The sequence below is a fragment of the Mesoplodon bidens genome (genome assembly GCF_964165515.1).
Source record: "Mesoplodon bidens genome assembly, chromosome: 3".
Lineage (NCBI taxonomy): Eukaryota > Metazoa > Chordata > Mammalia > Artiodactyla > Ziphiidae > Mesoplodon > Mesoplodon bidens.
Genome location: NC_138178.1, coordinates 132,645,948 through 132,668,490, shown reverse-complemented (window position 1 = coordinate 132,668,490; position 22,543 = coordinate 132,645,948). Strand labels below are relative to the sequence as shown.

The 22,543-nt window shown below is 42.4% G+C and overlaps 2 protein-coding genes and 1 long non-coding RNA gene across 4 annotated transcripts in view; 2 read left to right on the top strand and 1 right to left on the bottom strand.

Annotated features, from left to right (window-relative positions):
• DLGAP5 (DLG associated protein 5) overlaps positions 1-2,000 on the top strand; it is a 40,598-nt gene extending 38,598 nt beyond the window's left edge. Inside the window, exon 19 of one of the 2 annotated variants that reach the window (XM_081228843.1) lies at positions 1,434-2,000. In XM_081228843.1, coding sequence (XP_081084969.1) covers positions 1,434-1,574 — 141 coding nt within the window. In that variant the 3' untranslated portion in view covers positions 1,575-2,000. The remainder of the gene's footprint in view (positions 1-1,433) is intronic. The other variant, XM_081228844.1, reaches the window with a different exon arrangement.
• A 3,249-nt stretch (positions 2,001-5,249) lies between these two features.
• On the bottom strand, positions 5,250-22,199 carry LGALS3 (galectin 3). The gene is made up of 6 exons (XM_081228858.1): positions 22,096-22,199; positions 15,610-15,631; positions 13,786-14,127; positions 12,226-12,314; positions 7,272-7,437; positions 5,250-5,560 (listed from the first exon to the last, which is right to left on the bottom strand). The coding sequence occupies exons 2-6, from the start codon at positions 15,625-15,627 to the stop codon at positions 5,405-5,407; spliced, it is 771 nt and encodes a 256-aa protein (XP_081084984.1). The 5' UTR covers positions 15,628-15,631; positions 22,096-22,199; the 3' UTR covers positions 5,250-5,404.
• Positions 15,648-22,543, top strand: part of LOC308614429 — a 33,135-nt gene continuing 26,239 nt past the window's right edge. Inside the window, exon 1 of the long non-coding RNA XR_014015388.1 lies at positions 15,648-21,898. This is a non-coding gene — a long non-coding RNA (uncharacterized lncRNA). The remainder of the gene's footprint in view (positions 21,899-22,543) is intronic.

Here is a 22,543-nt window from a genome sequence, read left to right as displayed (position 1 = left end):
ACTGTTCGTTCTCAGTCTTGGCCTTCTTTATTTATTTATTGTAAAAATAAATTTATTTATTTTATTTTTGGCTACATTGGGTCTTCGTTGCTGCACACGGGCTTTCTCTAGTTGTGGTGAGCAGGGGCTGTTCTTCGTTACAGTGCGCGGGCTTCTCGTTGTGGTGGCTTCTCTTGTTGTGGACCATGGGTTCTAGGCGTGCAGGCTCAGTAGTTGTGGCACACAGGCTTAGTTGCTCTGCAGCGTGTGGGATCTTCCCGGACCAGGGCTCGAACCCGTGTGCCCTGCATTGACAGGCAGATTCTTAACCACTGCACCACTAAGGAAGTCCCAGTCCAAGTCTTCTTTTTTTTTTTTTAATTAATTAATTTATTTATTTATTTATTTTGGCTGCATTGGGTCTTCATTGCTACGTGCGGGCTTTCTCTAGTTGTGGCAAGCAGGAGCTACTCTTCGTTGTAAATTGCAGAGCATGGGCTCTAGGCACACGGGCTCAGTAGTTGTGGCTCATGGCCTCTAGAGCACAGGCTCAGTAGTTGTGGCTCATGGGCTTTAGTTGCTGTGGCATGTGCGATCTTTCCAGACCAGGGCTTGAACCTGTGTCCCCTGCATTGGCAGGCGGATTCTTAACCACTGCGCCACCAGGGAAGTCCCAGTCTTGGGCTTCTTTAATCCTAGGCTGAGACCTAGAGGGACGGGATTTCAGCATAAGGCCAATTTATATAAACCTGATTTAATCTTGTTCTCAGAGCTGAATTCTGAATGATTGGTTCTGATAATATGTGGTATTATAAGTAAATCTGGATGTTAATGAATCATAATATTCTATTTTTGATACATTAGTAATATGATTAAAATTGCTTCACAGTTATCATATATTATCTTGTTGATAAATCTTAGTATCTTAAAACTTAGTCTCCCTGTGAATTATTTTCCACTTCCATAAATTTTAGAATTTATATTTTAGGATTTTTTTTTAATAGGTCCACCTGTCTATTTTAGACCCACATTATTACTAGCTCTATGCATCATTTGAACTTGAAGTAGGGTTTGAGAGGGAACAAAGAAAAGGATCCCAGCAGGATCACACTAGTAAAAGACCTATTAAGTACAATTATATGGACTAGGATTTGTGGAATCTGCATAAGTGGCCTCAGTTTTATTCACCCTGCATATGTTGCTGAAGTCCATTTACATATTACTAATCACCTTTTAAGGTGTATGTTCCTAATATGCTTTTCAGTTAAAAAAAACTATATGTTTGAAATTAGATCCATGGAAAGTAGCATAATCATGTTATTAATAATTTTTATTGTGTATAAGAAATGTCAGTTATATTATTAATTAATCCATTACTAATTTGCAATGTTGAAAACTTAATTGGTGAAACTCTTGATGGTTACTTTAGTGACTTCTCTAAATTTATTCTCTAGCCAGGCCTAAACTGCAGTAACACATTCACTCAGGTGGAAAGAAGACATCAAGAACATACCAGACACATTCCCTTTGGTGGTAACCTGATTACGTTTTCACCTCTAAGGCCCCTCAGTGGAGATCAACCAGAAGAATTTTGAATTTAAAAATAAATCCAGACATTTTTCTTCATGTTATCAGTGCTGTGGTATATTCTTAGGATATTGAAAAGTTGAAGAATATGTATTTGTGTTCACTTCTATTCAATCCATTTATATAGTGTCATACAGCAGCCCTCCGTATACTGAGGGCCTACTGTTGGGGACTTGAGCATCCTTGAATTTTGATATTCGTGTGTGTGTGTCAGGGGAGGAGGTGGGTCCTGGAACCAATACCCCCCAGCCCAGGATTCTGAGGAACAACTGTATACTATTTCAATATTCAGTGTTCATCAAAGTATGTTTTAGATAGGATACTGTTTCTCAAGGGAAGTGGGGATATTTTGTATATTAACCATGCAGAATAAAAATGTACTGTGCCTTGCCTCTCTTGTTTAAAATGTATAAGCTTAAATGTTAAGTATACCTACTTAATCAAAATACAATGTTAAACTCTGACAGAAATATTTGCATTCCTTTATACTTTATTCTTAATTTGAACTCTTAAATTTGTTGATGTTGAACAGCTTTGCATATTGCATTTTCCAGGGTGTGTTGAGTTTCTTTAGATGAGCTTTCTGGATTCTGAAGTCAGTTTACATGCTGCAGTTTCAAATGGTTAAATTATAAGCGGTTCCCATTAAATTCTTGTATTTTTTTTTTTCATTTTCCCCTTGACGTGACTGACAGCCTTTGAAGGAAATGCTGCCTTCCCTTAAAGAGAATTATGTCAATCACTTAATGCGTTCGAAATATTTTCTCTTTTATAAAACTCTTAACTACAGGATTTGTAGAAGACAGGGTGATCAGAATAACAGAGCACCAAGATGACTCATTGTAGCTAAAGCTGGTCACCAGACCTGGATCCAGTTTTTTCTGTTTGCAAATGAGGTGAGTGTTCGAGGTATTCACCAAACAAGCAGCAACTTTATGGATAGTCCTTTAAGATGAGGAGTTTCCAAACAAGAAAGGAAAGCACATCTACTTTTGTTGTCAGAGGAAGGTATGTTAGGCTTGTGGAAAAGACAGTATTTATTATCAAGCCCACGTGAGCAGCTATGTGAGGTGCTGGTTTAGAAGCATAGTCTCAGAATGCCTAGTCTTAACAAAATATAAAAGCAGCTTTAACAGCCCATTTTTGAATAATTCAAGCAAGACATTCAGAACAAAGAAACATTTTATGTAAAAGTTAGCGTTTTCTAAGGGCCCAGGGCCATGAACATGTAAAAGAGATGGGTACAAAGTAACCCAAGACTTAGAATCTATATAAAGCAATATGCAACAATTGGACTTCCCTGGTGGTGCAGTGGATAAGACTCCGAGATCCCAATGCAGGGGGTCTGGGTTCGATCCCTGGTCAGGGAACTAGATCCCACATGCATACCACAACTAAGGAGCCCATGTGCCACAGCTAAGGAGCTGGCGAGCCGCAACTCAGGAGCCCTGGAGCCACAACTAAGGAGCCTGCCTGTCTCAACTAAGACCTGGCGCAACCAAATAAATGAATTTTTTTTAAAAATGCAACATAACAATAAAGTAATATTTGCCCTCAAGGATAAAGTAGGTGAGAATAAAACAATGTGAGTAAACATTTTTTTTGTAGGTCTAATAAGATGCACTATTGAATCATTTAGAAAGCTTTTGGCTATTAAGTGATAATGAATTGAACTCGAATTGGCTTAACAGTAAGGAAATTTATTATTTCACAAGTTGTCAAGGTGATTTCAGGCACTTTACAATCAACAGCTCAATGATGCCATCGAAGTCCAACATCTGTTCATAGTTCATTCTGGCATCCTTGGTGTCAGTGTCTCTAAAGCTGGGTCCTTTTGGAGTCACATGATGGTTGCTGGTGGTAATCAGAGCTGTGTCCTTCCCTTTAGTCTCGTTAGGCCAGCTAATGCCACATCTCCATCTGCAGATCAGCTGGGGTTTGCTTAAACTAATCAGGTTTCCCTATTTTATCTGGGATTATACCTGGGTAAAACCAGGACTGTTAGGAAGCAGGGAATGAGTTGGGTAGGCAGCCATCAATGTGTCCTACAACTAGAGAGAGTGTCCTTGGGCTATTGGATTCTAGAATTATGAGGTATTAAGAAAATCTTTAAAGACAAAATGAAAGAAAACTGGGTAGAACAAGAGCCTTTCCAAAAATTTTAAAAAAATGGAATTTCCATTTATTGAGGACCTACTATATGACAACCTCTTTGCAAACAATATTTATTCAATGGTCATAGTAACCCATTTTATAGACAAAAGATGTGTTATAAAATGTATTATACAGTTCGTTTTACAGACAAAGGAACGAAGGCTCAGAGGATTTAAGTAATTTTGTGTAAACCAAGTTCCCTTTTTTCTCCATAGCTTACTGTGTTCTTCTGTTTAATCACTGGAGTAGAACAGTCAAGATCAGAATGTTAGAATAAGGAATTAACATACTTTTTGAAATGAGCCGTGATATGCTGCTCACATCCCACTTTAGGACTGAAGGACTCATTTCTTTAGTTGCTATAACTGCTGCTAGCAGACAGTCCTTGGGAATCATCCCGTGTGAGAACTGTCTCAGGTGAAGAAAGCCACTTCACCCAAGATCAGACTGTTTCCTAGGTGGCCTGTATCCACTGACTGAAGTGAAAATATGAAGGCATCCCCCTCTCGACAGCTCTAAAACATCATCCCAGCTCATAACCCCTATAATGTAGGCTGAGGCATGGATGCTCACCTTCTTACTCTGCCTAATTGTGTGCCTTCTCGTCTCCACACCTGTTGAGAGAAAGGTCACTCCTTCATAAACCTCTTGCATTCTAATCCCTTTGCCTCCTGGGGGACCCAACCTGTGGCAACAAAATACTTGAGAAGATGGTATTGTAGAAACAATAATAGATCAAATAATTTTTGGTCTCCTATAAAATGAGGTGATGTGAGCACATCCTGGTTTTGAAATTATATTAATCTTTGGCCTTGCCGGTAATGAGGAAGGGCAGAAAGGCATGGCTGAGAGTATTAACAGTGGAAACTATTAACTTTTTCAAGCTGATTACATTTCTAATTAAAAACCTACTATTTTTTCCCTCTACAAATCTGGAGATTTCATAAAACCAAAAGAACCCACGGGAAGATTGTCTGATATTGGTATCAATTACTGATTTGAAAGCAGTGAAGTATAGTTCAGAGAGATGAAATAGTTAAAAGGAGTCCAGAGAAATATACCAGAATGCTAACAGTAATTGTCTATGGGTCACCTATATGTAAACTTCTTCTTTCTGCTCTTCTCATTTCCTGATTATGTTTCCTGAAGTAAGAAAATAGAACGATTTCTTTGTAGCATCTGTTGGAGAGGTTAATTTGGGGGTAGTATTTACTCCTATTTACTTTTTGGTTTTTGTCTTTATTGAATTTGTTACAATATTGCTTCTGTTTTATGGTTTTTTGGCCATGAGGCATGTGGGATCTTAGCTCCCTGACCAGGGATGAACCCGCATTTCCTGCATTGGAAGGCGAAGTCTTAACCACTGCACTGCCAGGGAAGTCCCTCCTTTTTAAAAAATAGTTTAGCAAATATTGAAAACTTTGGGAGACTCTAATGCAGTATTAACATTGCTACATATTTCTTTTTCCATTGAGTCCTTTTCCATTGAGTCCATTGCGCATTATCAAGAATAAACTGCCCCAATTAAATGACATATGAAGACAGGTAACTCTTTATTAAATGGATGATTTGCAAGAAGGACATTGATGAATAAAGGTACAATTTTTCACTCATAGTGAACATGAAGCTTTTAAATGTGTAAGGTTTACATTCAATTTCATTTCTTTAAAAAGTATCTGCCCCTTTATATCATGGTGTGCGAAGCACTGGTGAGATTTATGTCACCAGAAATTCCCAGTTTGCTGATCTCCCTGAGATTTTTCACCCGATGATTATACTGCAACAAGTGAGCATCATTGACCGCAACCTTGAAGTGATCAGCTTCAACCAGGACTTGTATCTGAAATGGCACGTACACAAACTGTTAGGAATGCCCATTCATCTCAAAACCAGTCTGGCCTGAGCTCAGGATGTCCAGCATTTCACCTTTATGATCAACTGTAGAACTAATTAAAGTCATAAAAAGTAACTTTACAGCAAAAATGAACTCCAACTTATTCAAGATTTAAACAAAACAAAATGATAAAATTGTTAGAAGGATATATAGTTGAAGCCACAGAGGAAAAGATTAATAATTTATCTACATAAAAACCTAAAGTTTTTGTATGGCCTCAAACACCTAAAACTAAAACTAAAAATAAATGCTAAAATAGGAATCCTCTACTTAGAGTGGCAAATGTTATGAAGATTGATAATAACCACTTTTGGCAAGAGTAGGGGAAACATACTCTATCCCAGTAGTTAGAGGATGTGTTAATCCTTACATCCTTTTGGAAGCAGCACTTTGGCAATATCCTTATCTAAATTTTAAACATGTGTATTCTTTGAGTAAAGTTATTCTAGGAAGCAAAGATTTATAAGGATAGCTATTACAGTATTTTAGTAAAATAAATAAAACTTTCCCGGTTTGATTTGTTTGGAATATTTCCATACTCCAAATTTTCAGCAGTAGGGTACTGGCTGAATTATTACACATCTGAACAATGAAGTACTATTAGGTGGCAATGTTCTCATAAGGAAAGATGTCCACCAAATGTAGAATATGGTCCCTGTTAGACCCTGCCCTTGAGGAGCTGGCGGTCTAGCTGTTTTATAACCCACTCTATAGTCAACCCTTACCCGATACTGTGGACCTAATAAATATTTGTGGAAGCAGTGCTTAAAAATAAAAAGCGTGCAGAGCTTCCCTGGTGGCGCAGTGGTTGGGAGTCTGCCTGCCGATGCAGGGGACACGGGTTCGTGCCCTGGTCCGGGAAGATCCCACATGCCGCGGAGTGGCTGGGCCCATAAGCCATGGCCGCTGAGCCTGCGCGTCCGGAGCCTGTGCTCCGCAATGGGAGAGGCCACAACAGTGAGAGGCCCGTGTACCGCAAAATTTAAAAATAAAAAATAATAAAAAAACAAAAAGTGTGTTGCTTGTCATAGAAAACACTGGAAAGATACTCAAGTTGCAACCTTTGTGAGGATGGGGGAAGCGGTAAAGGATGGAGGACTTTTCAGTTAATTTTTAAAAATCTATAAATTTTTCTTTTCATAAAACAAGCATGTATTACTTTTAAATTTAAAATTTTTTGGTTTTTTTTTTTTTTTTTTTGACCACGCCACATGGCATGTGGGATCTTAGTTCCCCAACCAGGGATTGCACCCACGCCCCCTGCATTGGAAGCATGGAGTCTTAACCACTGGACCGCCAGGGAAATCCAATAAAAATTTTGTTTTGATTGCCATGCTAACTATGTTGTTTTGAGGAATTAAGTCTCAGCACAACTGTACCATAAAGACTTTCTACCTTTTTTATTAAAGATGCTATTTTTCTCACTTCCAGAAAAGCTTAAACTCAGAAGGGTGGTAACGGGTGATGGTAAGGTGCCTGAATGGAGTTGGGGAGAGTGCCACTATTTCTGAGACCAGTCCCCTGGTATGGAGAGCAGATGTACTGGTTAGGTGTCCCAGGACAGCTGATGAAAATTCGTTTCCAGTGCATTGTGGTTTAAGAGTGATTCCCCATGAGAAATATACATTATCAATATATAATAGTAACAATAACTTACTTTGAAAGGTTTACCGCTTTCAAATGGGAAAACCGTCTGTCTTTCTTCCTTCCCCCAGTTATTATTCAGCTTCGAATTGCAAACAATGACTCTCCTGTTGTCCTCATTGAAGCGTGGGTTAAAGTGGAAGGCGACATCACTCCCTGTCTTGAAATCTAAAGCAAGTCTGTTTTAAACCAAAGACCAGAGTTAGTAAAATTATTCAAGTTGTACATTTGTATCAAGTGAAGAACATAAAATTTTCTAAAGAGCAAATCATTTATAAAATACAGGGAAAATTTCTAAACAGAAAGCAAATAAACCAGAGAATGGGTTCAAACTGGAAAGTATACTGGGCCAAGTACAGCAGTTCCACTTTATGTGCAGAGGGTATGTTCTAAGACCCCAGTGACCATGGATAGTACCGCGAACCAAATATCTATTCAGCTAGCTATCCACGCACACTTTTTTCCTATACATGTATACCTATGATAAAGTTTAATTTATAAATTAGGTACAGTAAGAGATTAATAATAAAATAGAACAATTACAGCAATATACTGTTGTAAAAGTCATGTGAATGTGGTCTCTCTCAAAATATTGTACACATTTAATGCCTTTTCCATCTGAACTACGCACTTATGCACTGGGGCTGTAATTTTTGCAGTTTGAGGTACGACAGGAAAAAAAAAATAGCATGAGTTTCCTTTCTCACAGTTTCATGGACAGAAGATTTGTACTTACTATAGGTCTTAGCAACCTCAGCATACAATTTTTTTCTTTCCATTAAGTCAAGAACCTTCCCCTTTTCACTTAAAAGGAGCCTTTTATAGCTTCTCTTTGGCATATCTGAATGGCCAGCATCACTACTCCTGTTTCTGGGGTCACAAAATAAGGGTTCCTTGGACACAAGCACCAGGGTACCATGACAGTGGATCTGATAACTGAGACAGCTACTAAGTGACTAATAGGCCAGATATGCTGCACAAAGGGATGATTTCACGTACTGGGCAGGATGGGGCTGGACAGCGTGAGATTTCACCATGCTGCTCACAACGGTGGCAACTTAAAACTTATGAATTGATTATTTCTGGGAATTTCCATTTAATATTTTCAGACCGCGATTGACCCTGGGTAACTGAAATCGTGGAAAGCGAAACCACAGATAAGGGGGGACTACTGTATTCGATGTACTACCACACTATCTCAAAGTAAACAAGACAATATGTGTTAAGTTTTTTGGCCTCGTTGGCTTTGGTCATATCCTTCTATTCAGCTGTAATTCCCTTTTTACTCTCTACATATAAAAACAATCAAGGTGTGCTCGCTTCGAAAGCACATATACTAAAATTGGAACGATACAGAGAAGATTAGCATGGCCCCTGGGCAAGGATGACACGCAAGTTCACGAAGCATTCTATTTTTTTTCCCTGGTGGTGCATTGGTTAAGAATCCGCCTGCCAATGCAGGGGACACGGGTTCGAGCCCTGGTCTGGGAAGATGCCATGTGCCACGGAGCAACTAAGCCCGTGCTCCACAGCTACTGAGCCTGTGCTCTAGAGCCCACGTGCCACAACTACGGGTGCCTAGAGCCCGTGCTCCACAACAAGAGAAGCCACCGCAGTGAGAAGCCCGCGTACCGCAACGAAGAGTGGTCTCTGCTCGCCGCAACGAACAAAAGCCTGCACGCGGCGACAAAGACCCAGTGCAGCCAAAAATAAACAAACAAACAAAAAGGGTCAGGGTTTCCTTGTAGAGATTTGGGGCCACTTTGGGGGCACTTTATACCTGACATTGTGGAAATGATGGCTACCTTTTACCTGCCCTGCCAGGTTACTTTTAATCCCTGTTAAAAGTAAGGCAGTCACATAAAAAAGTGCTATCAAAAACCTGGCTTCCTCATAGTTAACCAAAAACCTAGTCCTAAAATAGCAAGAATGAGAAAACACAGTTAATATTCAGTATCCTATTGCTAAGTTGTAAAGTCATAATAATACATGTACTAAACATTCCATGATGTGAAGTGGAATTAATGGAAGTGCTGGATAAACTTTCTACCCTATTTCCTCTCCTTGGATGTTAATACAAACACAAGTTATCTGGCTGTTAAAGTATTACCCCTACCCCACAGTTTCTCAAAGTGTGCTCCCCAGAGCGCTAACCTCAGAAGCAGCTGGTGCTCTTGTTTAAAGCAAGGTCTGCGGGCTTCCCTGGTGGTTCAGTGGTTAAGAATCCACCTACCAATGCAGGGGACACAGGTTCGAGCCCTGGTCCGGGAAGATCCCACATGCCATGGAGCAAGTAAGCCCGTGCACCACAACTACTGAGCCTGCACTCTAGAGCCCGTAGGCCACAACTACTGAGCCCATGTGCCACAACTACTGAAGCCTGCACGCCTAGAGCCTGTGCTCCGCAACAAGAGAAGCCACCACAATGAGAAGCTCGTGCACCACAACTAGCGAAAGCCTGTGCGCAGCAACAAAGACCCAACGCAGCCAAAAATAAATAAATAAAAATAAATTTTTAAAAAAAGAAAATTCAATTGAGTAAAATTTAAAAAAAAAAAGCAAGGTCTGCTTTCTAGACCTACTAACAATGATTCCTTGGGTATTTCATTCACCCAGTAACAGACACATACAACCACCAATGATTAAATTCGCAGGGAAAGGACCAATATGGTCAAATGGCAATAGAATTTGTATTTGACTAAATATGCAATGCCTGTATTTTCTCAGCAGTGAAAAGGAAGATAACTGTCAACTCTACCACCGTAAGGACTTTTTTCTTCCATGTAATTGCTCACATAGATTTTGCAGATCAAAGCAATATATTTCTCAGTTTACTACCACCTTAATCATTTCAACCAAAATTGGTTTTGACCTGCCACAGTCTCAGTCGACATCTCTATTGTTATTGGAACTAACCTTTTTAGTGCAACAGTCGTAAATAAGGCAAAGATACCAGTGTGGTCCTGCGTGACAGCAGCTGCAGCAGGAGGAGAGCAGATATTACCAAATCGTGAGTGCTGTCTGCAGAGGATCAGGGCGCTGGGTCCTATGTTATTTGGGGAGGCAAGATGGATAAGGACACAGGCAGAGGATATATATGTTGTGTAACTTGCTGTGAGACAAGCTTTATTGTGTAGGGAAGTATTGTGCTGAGAGAAGCTGTATATGCTGTGTGGAAGGAAGAGCTGGCTTAGGGTAGTGACTACCACGTAGAACCAGAGGAGGCTGGCTGGCGGTGGAGTGAACTGGTTAGCTGAATGTAAAACGATCAGATCAGAATCTGAGTCCACCTCCGGGTAACAGAGGAGGTTGCTCCTGCCGATTCCCGAGGATCAAGATGACAGGTACTCACAGAGGCTGTTTATAGATTCTTAAATAAACCTGTGTACACAGCTGGAATTTGTACCTTTTGTGTCCTGTCTATAAGACCCAGAAACAGCTATTAATTAATCTAGGAGCTTTAATAGTACTACTAACCTCAAGGACAGACATACTGAACAGCTTCAGGATAGCCCTAGCCTGCTTGTATTATATATAAATATAACCAGTGGTGATAATATAATATATTATATTATATATATATTATATTATATATTATATATATATTATATTATATATTATTTAATATATAGTATATATAATACTATATATAATATAATATAATATAATATAATATAATATAATATAATATAATATAATATAATAAATATAACCAGAGCCAGACATCCCAGGGCAGCCCGTAAATCAGCATGGATTTTCCTAAGTGAGCTCAAAGTCTTACCCACCCCGAGCTCACCTCAACCAAACCAGTACCAATGGCAGAGGCTGATTTATTTTTACAAAGTCTTTAACTTGCAGAGTCTTTTCAAACCTTTTAAGTAAACAGTGTCTACTCAGAAGACTGGGGTTCCCCACCTTGTCACTTATCATCTGTAGACCAGGCCAACAACATGGGAATCTGTGACTCTGCTGTTTCACCCAGTATGAAGACGGAAATGGCGGCCAAGCTCACAAATCTGAGAGTGCACCAAGACCTGCACAACTGCAGGGAGATTTGTACCAGTATGAGGACAGAGAGGTATAATATTTAAGCTCTCAGATCAACTAGGCATCTTTTTGTCTTTGACCCTAGTTTTTTTTTTTTTTTTGGCTGCACTGGGTCTTAGTTGCAGCACGCAGGATCTTCGTTGCAACATGCAGGATCTTTTAGCTGTGGCATGTGGGATCTTTTTTAGTTGTAACATGAGAACTCTTAGTTGAGGTATGTGGGATCTAGTTCCCTAACCAGGGATCAAACCCCTGCATTGGGAGCATGGAGTCTTAGCCACTGAACCACCATGGAAGTCCCTGACCCTAATTTTTTTTTTTTTTTTTTTGTGATACACGGGCCTCTCACTGTTGTGGCCTCTCCCGCCGCTGAGCATAGGCTCCGGACGCGCAGGCTCAGCGGCCATGGCTCACGGGCCCAGCCGCTCCACAGCATGTGGGATCTTCCTGGACTGGGGCACGAACCCGTGTCCCCTGCATTGGCAGGCGGACTCTCAACCACTGCGCCACCAGGGAAGCCCTGTGACCCGAATTTTTGATTGGCTTTGTTTTTTAGACAATCTATGGCTCAGAGGTGGAGGGATGGCCAAACATTACATTACAAAGGCTCTACTTTCCTTTAATTCTAAGGCTTTCACTGCCTAGAAGAACCAACAGAATGGGTTTTCCTGCTCTTCCTCTTTGTCCTCACAAAGTAGAACTCTGTTTTATTCTGGTTCTGGGAGAAACACAAGATTTAGTGAGGGAAACCTTGTCTTCTTGGTGGGAATGCATATTGATTTATAGGAAAATCCCAAACTGTGGTATAGCCAAGATTCTAAATGTGCAATTTTAAAAACTCTATCAAAATTCAAAACAGATCGCCCTTTATTCCAAAAGCAATCAATAAATATGTTAGACTTGCTGACTTGGCTCTTTACCTGTTTGCATTGGGCTTTACTGTGCCCAGGATTGTTATCAGCATGCGAGGCATGACTCCTCCGGAAAAAGGCAGGTCATAAGGCACATTCTGGGAATAAAATATATATATATATATATATCAATAAAGAGTCATGTTTTCTTGAGGGAAGAAAGAAAAAGATATCACTAAAGTTCAACCACTTTTAATATGTGTGAATAACACATAACCCTACTTTAGCCATCTTTTCAGACTCTCAGGCCACCTTGCCCAGGGCCTGAAGAGAGAAGGCTCCCTACACAACTGCAGCTAATAATCGAGAATAAGGCCATCCGTTAATTGGTGCCAAAGGCAGAACATATTCCCTTTCGGAGCACTGTTATCTCTCATGACAAGGCCCATTCCAATCTATGACTCATCCACTTGACCTATTTTTTGGAAAGATCCTTGTCATAGAACATTCTTTGTCAGGTTCTTCTGCTCCCTGTGGGCAGGCACTGTGGTACCTTCTGGGCTTGAGGCCCCCTGTGTTCCCCTCACACAAGGCCCTGAGGAGTGCTCTGAATGTGGGAGGCACTTGATATTTGTAGAATGGACACTTTCCAATTAATACCTTCCCCAGTTCATTTTACAAATATTTATTGACCTTCTATGTTCAAGGCGCTGTAAATATTCCCAATGCTCTGTCCTTGGCCTCTTCTCATTTTCCTGTAAAATTGTTTCCCCCTGGGTTCAACCATCCGCAAGTCTTTTCTCTCTAGAACTCTCTAGCACTGATCTGTCTGATCTGTACTAGTCCTGTGCTTCCTCCCGGAACTCAGCAGTCCTGTGCTATTGAACTCTTTCCTCATATCTGTATCTTTTCTCCCAACTACACCATCTGGAAGGGAAGGGTCTGTGTCTGAGATGTGGCTGGAGCCCCACAGAGTTTTATGCTTAGAATTCATTTATTAAAATGGGTTTTAATGTAAGTGAAAATTTAATCCTTAGATCACAAAATTATCTTTAGAAGGTTTTTAAAAACCCGATTACCGTGGTTCCCCCAAAGGTTCCCTCTATGACCATGGGAAGGTTGTATAACTCTTTATTGCCCCATTTCCTCATTTGTGAAGTGGGGATAATAACAGTATCTTAGAGGGTGCTTATGGGGTTGAATGAGATCATCCATGTAGAAGCACACAGCTAGCACATGTTATATACTCAGTGTTTATTAATAATAATAACCAAAACTTCCCCCATTGCTATGATCTTAACTTGATTTATATTAAAGCTGCTTTACAGATGCCTTCAAAAGATGCATTAGCTTCTCTTTACTCTAACAGTACACATACTGAACACAACATGAGCAACTATTTTTTCTATTGGACCAACATACACTGTGGCTGGTCCTTGCAAAGCGGCTCTAAGCAGTGAGTTTAAAGCTTCAGTTCTCCCGGAAGCCCTTTGCAGGTCAGTACCCAGAGCCAGCTCCCAGCCACAGCACTACAAAGTGATGGCACCACCGCTCCAGACAATTGCTACGTGTTTCATTAGCTTTGTCCTGGTCACATTCAAGCATACGAAATGACTAACACCATCTTACCAGGGGTCCAGAAGGGATGCCATAAGGGCCAGCAGCAGGGTAGGCTCCAGGAGCACTTGGCTGTCCAGGAGGTGGGTAGACCCCAGGCCCGGGGTAGGCACCTGGTGCAGTTGGTCCAGGATAACCAGATGCAGTTGGGCCAGGGTAGGCCCCTGGAGGTGCCTGGCCTGGGTAACCCCCAGGAGGTCCCTGGCCAGGGTAGGGGCCGGGCGGTGCCTGTCCAGGGTAGGCCGCAGGATAGGATGCTCCCGGGTAGCCTCCTGCCCCAGCAGGCTGGTTTCCCCATGGAGCAGGCCATCCTTGAGGGTTTGGGTTTCCAGACCCAGCTAAGGCATCATTAAGCTGGAAAGAAAGACATAAACAATTACAGGATGAAAGACATTCACAACAACAGAATTTTCAGGAATATGTGATCTAAGAATTAGAGCGATATGGTGAAGATATGAAATTCATATCAATAAAATTTTCCCCACCTATTAGTTTTGAGTTCCTAAGACTAAAATTAGACTTTAGGATTATGCATGCTTTATCACTCTATTCTTGCTTTCCGTCATCTCAGATCATTAAGGGTTGCCTTTTTGTAATTTGCTAAAGTCAGGAGCTAGCCATCCTCTGTATAAAAGCACATACTTTCTAACTGACATGAGAAAAACAATCATGAAAATCAAGATGCATTTGGGCTGGAAAACCTCCACCAAGCTGGAGACAGTTGCCTTGGCCTTCCCTTTGCTGGATGTCTACTGCACTTCAGGTGCACCAGGTTAGTCACCACTTAGTGGCATCCAGGCTAGAATCAGAGAAGCTGCCTTGTACACAGGGAGGAGCCTGGGATGTGGAATCACAAGATTTGGTTTGAAATCCAGTGCCATCCTTCAAGAGCTCCAAACTCTTGGAGCCATCGTGTCACTTGTATAGGACTTAGTGTCTTTGTCTGTGTAACAGGGATAATGATCTTATCTCAAGTGATTGTTGTGACGAACAGATGAGGCAGCATTTGGGACGGCTCTTTATGGACCGCAAGATGCTGTGCCAGTGTTGGTTTGTGTCCTTTCTCTCCAGGAAGAGACTCTGCCTTCTCCCTCTCTGACTTCTACAGTATTTAGCAGAGTGCTAGGTGGTACATGGAAGATACTCAGTAAAAACTTCTATGTTGATTGAATATGATCTGCCAGGATTGTCTGACCCTTTGGTGCATCAGGAACCCAACCCCAGACCTGGTATCGGGGCAGCAGAGTGAGACTGTGAAGGGAGCCCATGGGGTCTGGGGGAGGGGGAGAGATAAACAGAGGGCTGGATGATGAAGGAAAGTAAACCGGATTTAGAAAACAACTCAAGCTCATGGCTGTAGGTGGTGTGAGTCATTCTGTTAAGGAATTTGAGAATACATAAGCATGCATGCTAATAGGAATTTATTTTGGCTGCTTCTTACTCCAGCATTTGGGAAAGGAGGAGGAGTAGAGGGCACTGCAGGATTTTAAAAAAAACCAAAAAACAATCAGGATGCTCAGACCGTACCACACTGCCCTTTGTTCAGCTGGTTTCTCAGCTCCTGCCAGTGGAATCCACCTACTTCTGTCCTAGGCCTTGGGTAAAGGGGTTACTGTTAGTGAGGCCCAGGCCTCTCTCTGCCTGGCTTTCTTCCCAAATCTGTTGCTGGAAAAACAAGACTCCAGCTAACAAGCCCTCAATGGAAGGGTGAGGCCAGAGGAAGCCACCGTCGTGGGAGAATTAGGAAAACTTGAGTGGTTAAAAAACAAACAAACAACCTTCAACCTTCATGACTGTATACATATTAGGGTAGGAAAACAGACCTAAAACACTTACCGAAAAACTGTCTGCCATTTTCCTGAAAGGAGAAAAAAACAAACACAGGTTATTGATCCTAAAAGATTTCACTGGTTTCCGTATGAATTTAACATCACAAACAGCTCATTGTGCAGGTCTAGTCAATGTACAGGCATTCTCCTAACACAAGCCAGTCTATTCGTCAAATATGCTGAAATCATTAGCGGGGAACCACAAAAATGTCTCATCAAAGGGTGGAGATGCATTCCACCTGGATCACCACGCCCTATTTAACTCATACCTTTAAACTCTAATCACACTAGCCTGTGGCCTGAATCCTGGGAGTACCCGGTGATCCAACACAGGCACAGGCGGGAGGGGGGATAAAATGCTCTGCCCCTTTCCTAGGTAACACATGTAAACAGTCCTGGGGTTTTGGTCCTCCTTCACCTTCCTTCCTGTGTTCTTTTTCTACCACCTCATAAAACGTGTTCAGTGCATTAATCTCACCCACCTCCCCTCCGGCTCCCTCTAACAGCCCCACGCCCTCCTCTGGGTTTTGGGAGGAAGCAGTTGGTTCTTCCTACTGAGATTTGAAAGACAATCGTTGCCTTCCCAGCCCCACCCGCCAAGACCTAGTTGCTGCTGTTGATTTATTCCTTCATTTGTACACATTTATGCCTACTTTGGACCAGGCACTGGGTGGCTCCTGTCTGGATTTGAAGATGAAATCGACCAAGATGTATGGCCAAAGGGTCCAGAGGCCAGAAGGGGGTCACAAGATGGACGCTGTGAGCCAGACTGCATGCTGTGGGAAGTCACAACTCGAAAGGTGACTTCTAACAGGGGAAGAGACAGTGTTGCTTGAGCTAAGCCTTGAAGGAAAGGTGAGATTGCGATGTGGAGCAATAAAGAAGAAAGGCGGGCACAAGATGATTCCCTTTTTAAAAGATACCTGTTATTCCAAATGAAATGTCTGGCAGTATAACAAACAACTAAGGTTAAAAAAAAAAAGTCAGACAATGTGGAGGAAAATATTTTTGGGTAGGATGCTACCAGAGAGGGTTGGCCTTGCCCACAGCTGCCTCAAAGGGTGGCCCCGAGACATCATTCTTGCTTCTCCGGCTCCTCCCCCTGTGCCAAGGCCCCATCCAAACAGGATGTTTTACACCTGCTCCCGCTGCTTTCCTTAAGTCGCCTATTTGTGATAGTTACTCAATTATTATTCTTAAAATAATTGAGTAAGTGGTGGCTACTTGATAGGTCCTAAAAATGTAAAATATTAGATTTTATTGTTAAAAAAACCAAACAGGCAGACCTCCTCCTAGAACTTAATGTGTGCTTTATTTATTTATACACCAGATATTTTATCCTACTCTGCTGTTATTTATAACACGCAAATATTATCCTTCACTAAATTATTTTTTTCTTTTTGCACATCTCTTTTAATCTGGGAATTCTCAAATATATTTGGAAACCCTCAGGTTATCACTGTTATCACTATGCCCGTTTTCCAACGTGGAAACTGCTAGCAATTTGATTAGGAAGTCACGGTGACTCTCTCAGGACTTATATTCACTGTATTTAGTATATAGTATTTGACCTTTTAAAGCAAAAGTCAGGTGCTCTTCTGTGCTTCCTTCCCCAAAAGGCTACCACTGCCTTGAAAACTGTGCTGCTACCCAAGAGAGAACTTAAGAGTTGTTAAAGAGAAAGAAAGGACATTTCTTAAGTCAAGAAAATAAAGCTTCTCATTTTGGATGCCAGTAGGAAACAATCTTCAACTTCATAGTGGGCAGAAAGCTTAGTTACTTTGATTACACAACTTCTTCTTCCACTCCTGGGCAACGTATCAAAGCCTCAGCAATAACATTGTAAGTGTTTTGACTTCTTTTAAATATCCCCATCGTGTTCGGGCTTATTCCCAACCTCACACCACTGACATTTCAGGTGGGATACTTTGTAGGGAGGGGCTGTCCCATGCATTGCAGTATGTGCAGCAGCATCCCTGGCTTCAACACACAAGATGCCAGTAGCACCCCTCCCCCCACATTGTGATAATGCAGAATGTCTTAAGACGTTGCCAAATAACCCTGTGGGAAGTGGGAAGAGGGCAAAATTGTGCCTGGTTTGAGAACCACTGGTGTAGGCTAATTAGCATATGTATCCTCACATAAATGTACCTATGAAAGTCAATAAAAAACAGAAAGGTAGTTTCAATTGTTAAAACTATCTAAATCTGTTCCATTGGCCTCATAAAGTGTCTTATTAACATAAATCCAATTAAACTTAGATGTGTTTAAAGGCTGATCATAACCAGAAACTCACACAAAGACATTTACATTTACATTTCCAAAATGTAACATTTATTCTTTTCAAAGTTTCTGTTCAAGCATATTCAGTTTATTTTCCAACTAGCCCCAAACAATTTAAAAAACAAAGCAGATTCCACTTTATTTCCACTGTGTTTCACATGACACCAAGGATGACAGTTTGGATTGTGTTGTGACGCATTAGACAAGCCCATTAGAATAATGACACCCTGCATTTATGTGGTGCTTTTCAGTTTACAAAACACTGTCACATACCTTACCTATTTTGATTCTGATAATAATCTTATGAGATTGACAGGGAAAAGTTAATATCCTCACTTTAAAGGTGAGGAAACTGAGTCTCAGAGAGGTAATGTGGTGACCCAAAGTCATTCTGTCATTGGCAGGCCAAGGACCAGGGTCCAAGCATCCTGACTCCTAATTCAGGCTGATTTTACATTAGTATAAAACCTCACACTTTGAAATTTTAAAGTATAGTCCTTCGAAAGTGTTAGTTACTTCATTTAGAAATTAATTCTCTGGCTTAAACATTCAGAACTGCATAAACATGCTGAAATTGTAAACAAATTAAAAAGAGATCATGGGCACTTCCCTGGTGGCACAGTGGTTGAGAATCCTCCTGCCAATTCAGGGGACATGGGTTCGAGCCCTGGTCCGGGAAGATCCCACATGCCGTGGAGCGGCTGAGCCTGTAACCCTCAACTACTGAGCCTGTGCGCTACCACAATGAGAAGCCCGCCCATAGCAATGAAGACCCAATGCAGACAAAAATAAGTAAATAAAATGAGTAAATTAAAAAAAAAAAAAGATCATGTTTTTGTCAGAAAACTAGCTGGGTGACTCAGTGTGCAGTGATATTGAATACAAGGATGGCATTTTGCACAGTCACTTTGCTAATTATAACCACATTTAAACCGAAAAGGCTTACTTTTCCAAAAATTGGGTATGCATTGTTTTGATTATGTCAACTCCCAACCATCAGATCTCTGATGAAACAGGTTCTAACCAATGTTCTTTTGAAATCAAGGTTAGCAACCTTAGAACTTAAAAACAAAAAAAGGAACCAAAAAAAGAATAAAAAAAACAACAACACATCTATTTGGGTAAATATCTTCCTTACTTGCCTGGAAGTTTTCTTTTTTCTTTCTTTCTTTCTTTTTTTTTTTAGAGGAGTAGCTTATAGAGACAATCAAATGTAAAATTTAAAAAATCTTCCCACTCCACAGGTACTATAGGTTTGTGAACTCTGGCATTCCCAGAATCAGAGAATTTTGAAAAGCCAGGATAAAAACACTACATCGAAGACAAAAATATTTAAAAACTACATCAAAGACAAAAACTTTAAAAAACTGCTATCTGAGTCTTCACATTTGGAAAAACCTACAGAAAGTAGGTTTGGAGTAAGGAATTTAAACATGAGTCAGAACGCAGACCACTTTAATCGGTTGTTAATTGCAGCTCTGCCCTTTAATAAAGAGTGGCTATCCACTGTACTATGCTGTTCTAGGCCCATGTAGCAATTAATTCAGTTGCCAGGGTTCCCAGGAGCACTTCTGAAATTTCTGCCCACAAAGGGCCCCAACTTTTATACGAGCTGTAAGGGAAGTAGATCCCAAACGTATTTCCTCAGAACCCCAAGCACTGCCCACACTCCTCCCCAAAGAACACAGGACAGGCAGTCTACGTCCTGGCCTTGCTGAAACACGGGACAGGCCTTGAGGAACGCCCACTTACCAAAGCCAAGTTCAATGATGCTGGTTAGAATAAAGGAAACTGGTCCTTTACGAGGATTTCTTTTTCATCATTGTTCCTCAGCATCAAGGAAGGTAAAGTTACTTTGTGCCTCTCAGTTACTGATTTTTTTTTTCCCTTATGGAAAAGCTGAACATCAGTCAAGAGAGAACACATGATACTTAGTCAGCAGCAAATTGGAATTACTGCCTTGGCAGGCTTACCACTCAGAATTTAATGAGAAGAACCCGTTCAGGCACCAGACACAAAATATTAACTAGCTGTCCTCAGCAGAAGCCTATGTCCCAAACTATCACAGGAAAGAGGCTAAGTTTTAGATCAGTTACTATGAGTCTCAGGTACATGAAGTTTACAAGCCAACTGGTATTTAAGGTAACATAAGAGTCTCAAGTTTTACTATATGAATAAATATCTCTATTACAGTTAAAATTTAGAGCCTGGCTGATGAAGGTTCTAGGCAAACAGTATCTAAATCATAGGTGAGACCAATATTGGCCTTTGACCTCACGAGCAGTAAGTAAGTAAAAAGTCTTTATAAAGCACTTCTGCATATTTGTGGCATAGCAAAATGTCATTGATTAAGGACCCCTCAACACAGTGAGATTTGATATTCCATTTTTTTAAAAAAACTAGCTTCTGGACTTCCCTGGTGGCGCAGTGGTTAAGAGTCCGCCTGTCAGTGCAGGGGGCACGAGTTCGAGCCCTGGTCCGGGAAGATCCCACATGCCGCGGAGGAACTAAGCCCGTGCGCCACAACTACTGAGCCTGCGCTCTAGAGCCCGTGCTCCACAACAAGAGAAGCCACCGCAATGAGAAGCCTGCGTAGCGCAACTAAGAGTAGCCCCAGCTCGCTGCAACTAGAGAAAGCCCGCGTGCAGCAACAAAGACCCAACACGGCCAAAAATAAATAAATAAAATAAATAAATAAAAATTAAAAAGGCATTGGTGACTTACAAAAGAAAAGCATGTCTTAAAAAAACCCAAAAAACTAGCTTTTGGGGTCAATCTATCAAGCAATGCTCCTTCTTTTCTGCTTCTTATGTAACCTGGTGAGGCACCACCTAATATTTCTAAACTCAAAACATTCAAGACCCATCATCAAACTTCTCCCAAGAATATGACGTAAATGCTGATTCTAAGTATAACGCCCACACATTATTAACTTAGGAAAGAGCTCCAATCTCCCATAGATCAAGGATGGGGCACAGCCATGAAAGGAATGAAAGACTCTCCTCTAGGGATTCAAAGTCAGTGTCTGAAAAGGAGACTATTGTGCAACAATAAATTTTTATTATTAAACTTTAACTTTTATGGAAACAATTTCCTAGTATGAAAGATAAACTTGAGGCAAATGAGTCAGAATTTTGGAAGCTGGTGAAAATTTTCTCTCATGCTCTGTGCCAAGAGGTCAATTTTCATTGCTATCATTTTCTTCAGAACTAAATGAGCCTTTCTTCCATTCCTTTCCAGAATCCTAGAAACAGACTGGGTCACTGAGGTCCAACCGTCCTCATTGTCCAGCAACCCAACTCCCAGGAGTCACTTTACAAATATTCCACGGTATCTGGAATAGGAATCGCTAAGGGGAGGGCATGAAGCATAAGGCACAACCTCAAGCCCTGCGTCCCTGAGCTCCTGCTCCTCAAAGTGCATGCATTTTAGTGCTTTGATTTGAGCAACTCACAATCCAGAATAAATGCTCAAACATGTTTGAAAAGCCTCCCCACCCCCGCCTCAGCTAGGAGGCCTCTGCACCCTGGGACCAACATTCTGCCACACCCCACATATCCCCGGCACAGATGTGAGATCGTTAATGCCCAAATCTGGACAGGGATGAGTCACTGGTTTGTAAAAACTCAGGGTGTACGGTCTTTGTCAAGCCGGGCACATGTCCACTCAGCCTTGGGGCAGCACCATTTTCTGCGGGATCAGCGTCCAGGGAGAGGCTGCAGCCCTTGACCCTGTTGGCCTGGTAGCAGAGCGCATTCCCATCCCACAGCAAGATCAAGTCAGGGGTCGTGGAGCCGCCCGTCAGAGTCCGGGAGCAGTACCTTCTGTGGAATGGGGGCAGGAGGGCCTGCTTCCTCCCGCCCAGCTGGAGCGGGCGGCTGGGGTGATGCGCGCGCGCGCACCGCTCACCGCCGGCGGCCCTGGGCGGCCGGGGACGGGAGGGCGCGACGCCGGGGCTGAGCCTCCCAGTCGCCGCAGAGAGTAACACACCCGTCCGCCGCGAGTAAATGCAGGTGAGTCCTTGTAAGGCGTTGCTAACTTTCCCCGAGTCTCAGACTCCGCTCTCCCTTCTCGGCGACCCCCTCCCGCGGGCCCCCGGGAAGTCAAGCCCCGGCCGCGCACCGAGCAGCGCCCGGGCGCCCTCGCCCTGCCAGGCTCACCCGCCAGCAGGCCCGTGCGCGCCCCCGTCCCGGCGCCCCGAGCCACTCACCCGACGCCTCGGCACTAGCTCGCACGCCGCGGGGGTGACTTCGGCAGAGGTGCTGTCGTCCTGGCTGGGCGGCGGCCGGCTCTGCGCCTCAAATACGCCGGGCCAGGCCCGCCTTTCCCGGGGCGGGGCCGCCACCCCCGGCCTCGCTCTGCGGACCAGGCGGGGCGAGTCCGCGGTCCCGCTGGACACCCGGGCGCCCAGGCGCCGCGGTTCCAGGGCGCAGAGGAGACGCCTGACTCGAAACAGCGGCGGGTGGGACCCTGACCCGAGGCCTCCATCCCCGGAGCGTCCAGTCGGTCTCCTCCGCAGCTGCTGGAGAACGTGGTTCACCGCCGTCTCACGAGATTCACCTGCTAACTCCTCAGACCAAGATAGGGAGAGTCTGCGAAGCTTTTTGTGTGTGCTTCTTTGGGGAGTTTTGCTTGCTTACTTGCTTTAATCGTGTTTA

What these genes read in the sequence shown, in the direction of transcription:
- LGALS3 (XM_081228858.1), bottom strand. An exon ending in GTAAAGCCCAATGCAAACAG is followed by an intron (nt 7,438 to 12,225) that starts GTAAAGAGCCAA and finishes GGTTTAAAACAG; the next exon opens with ACTTGCTTTAGATTTCAAGA. An exon ending in AAAGCGGTAAACCTTTCAAA is followed by an intron (nt 5,561 to 7,271) that starts GTAAGTTATTGT and finishes GTGCCATTTCAG; the next exon opens with ATACAAGTCCTGGTTGAAGC.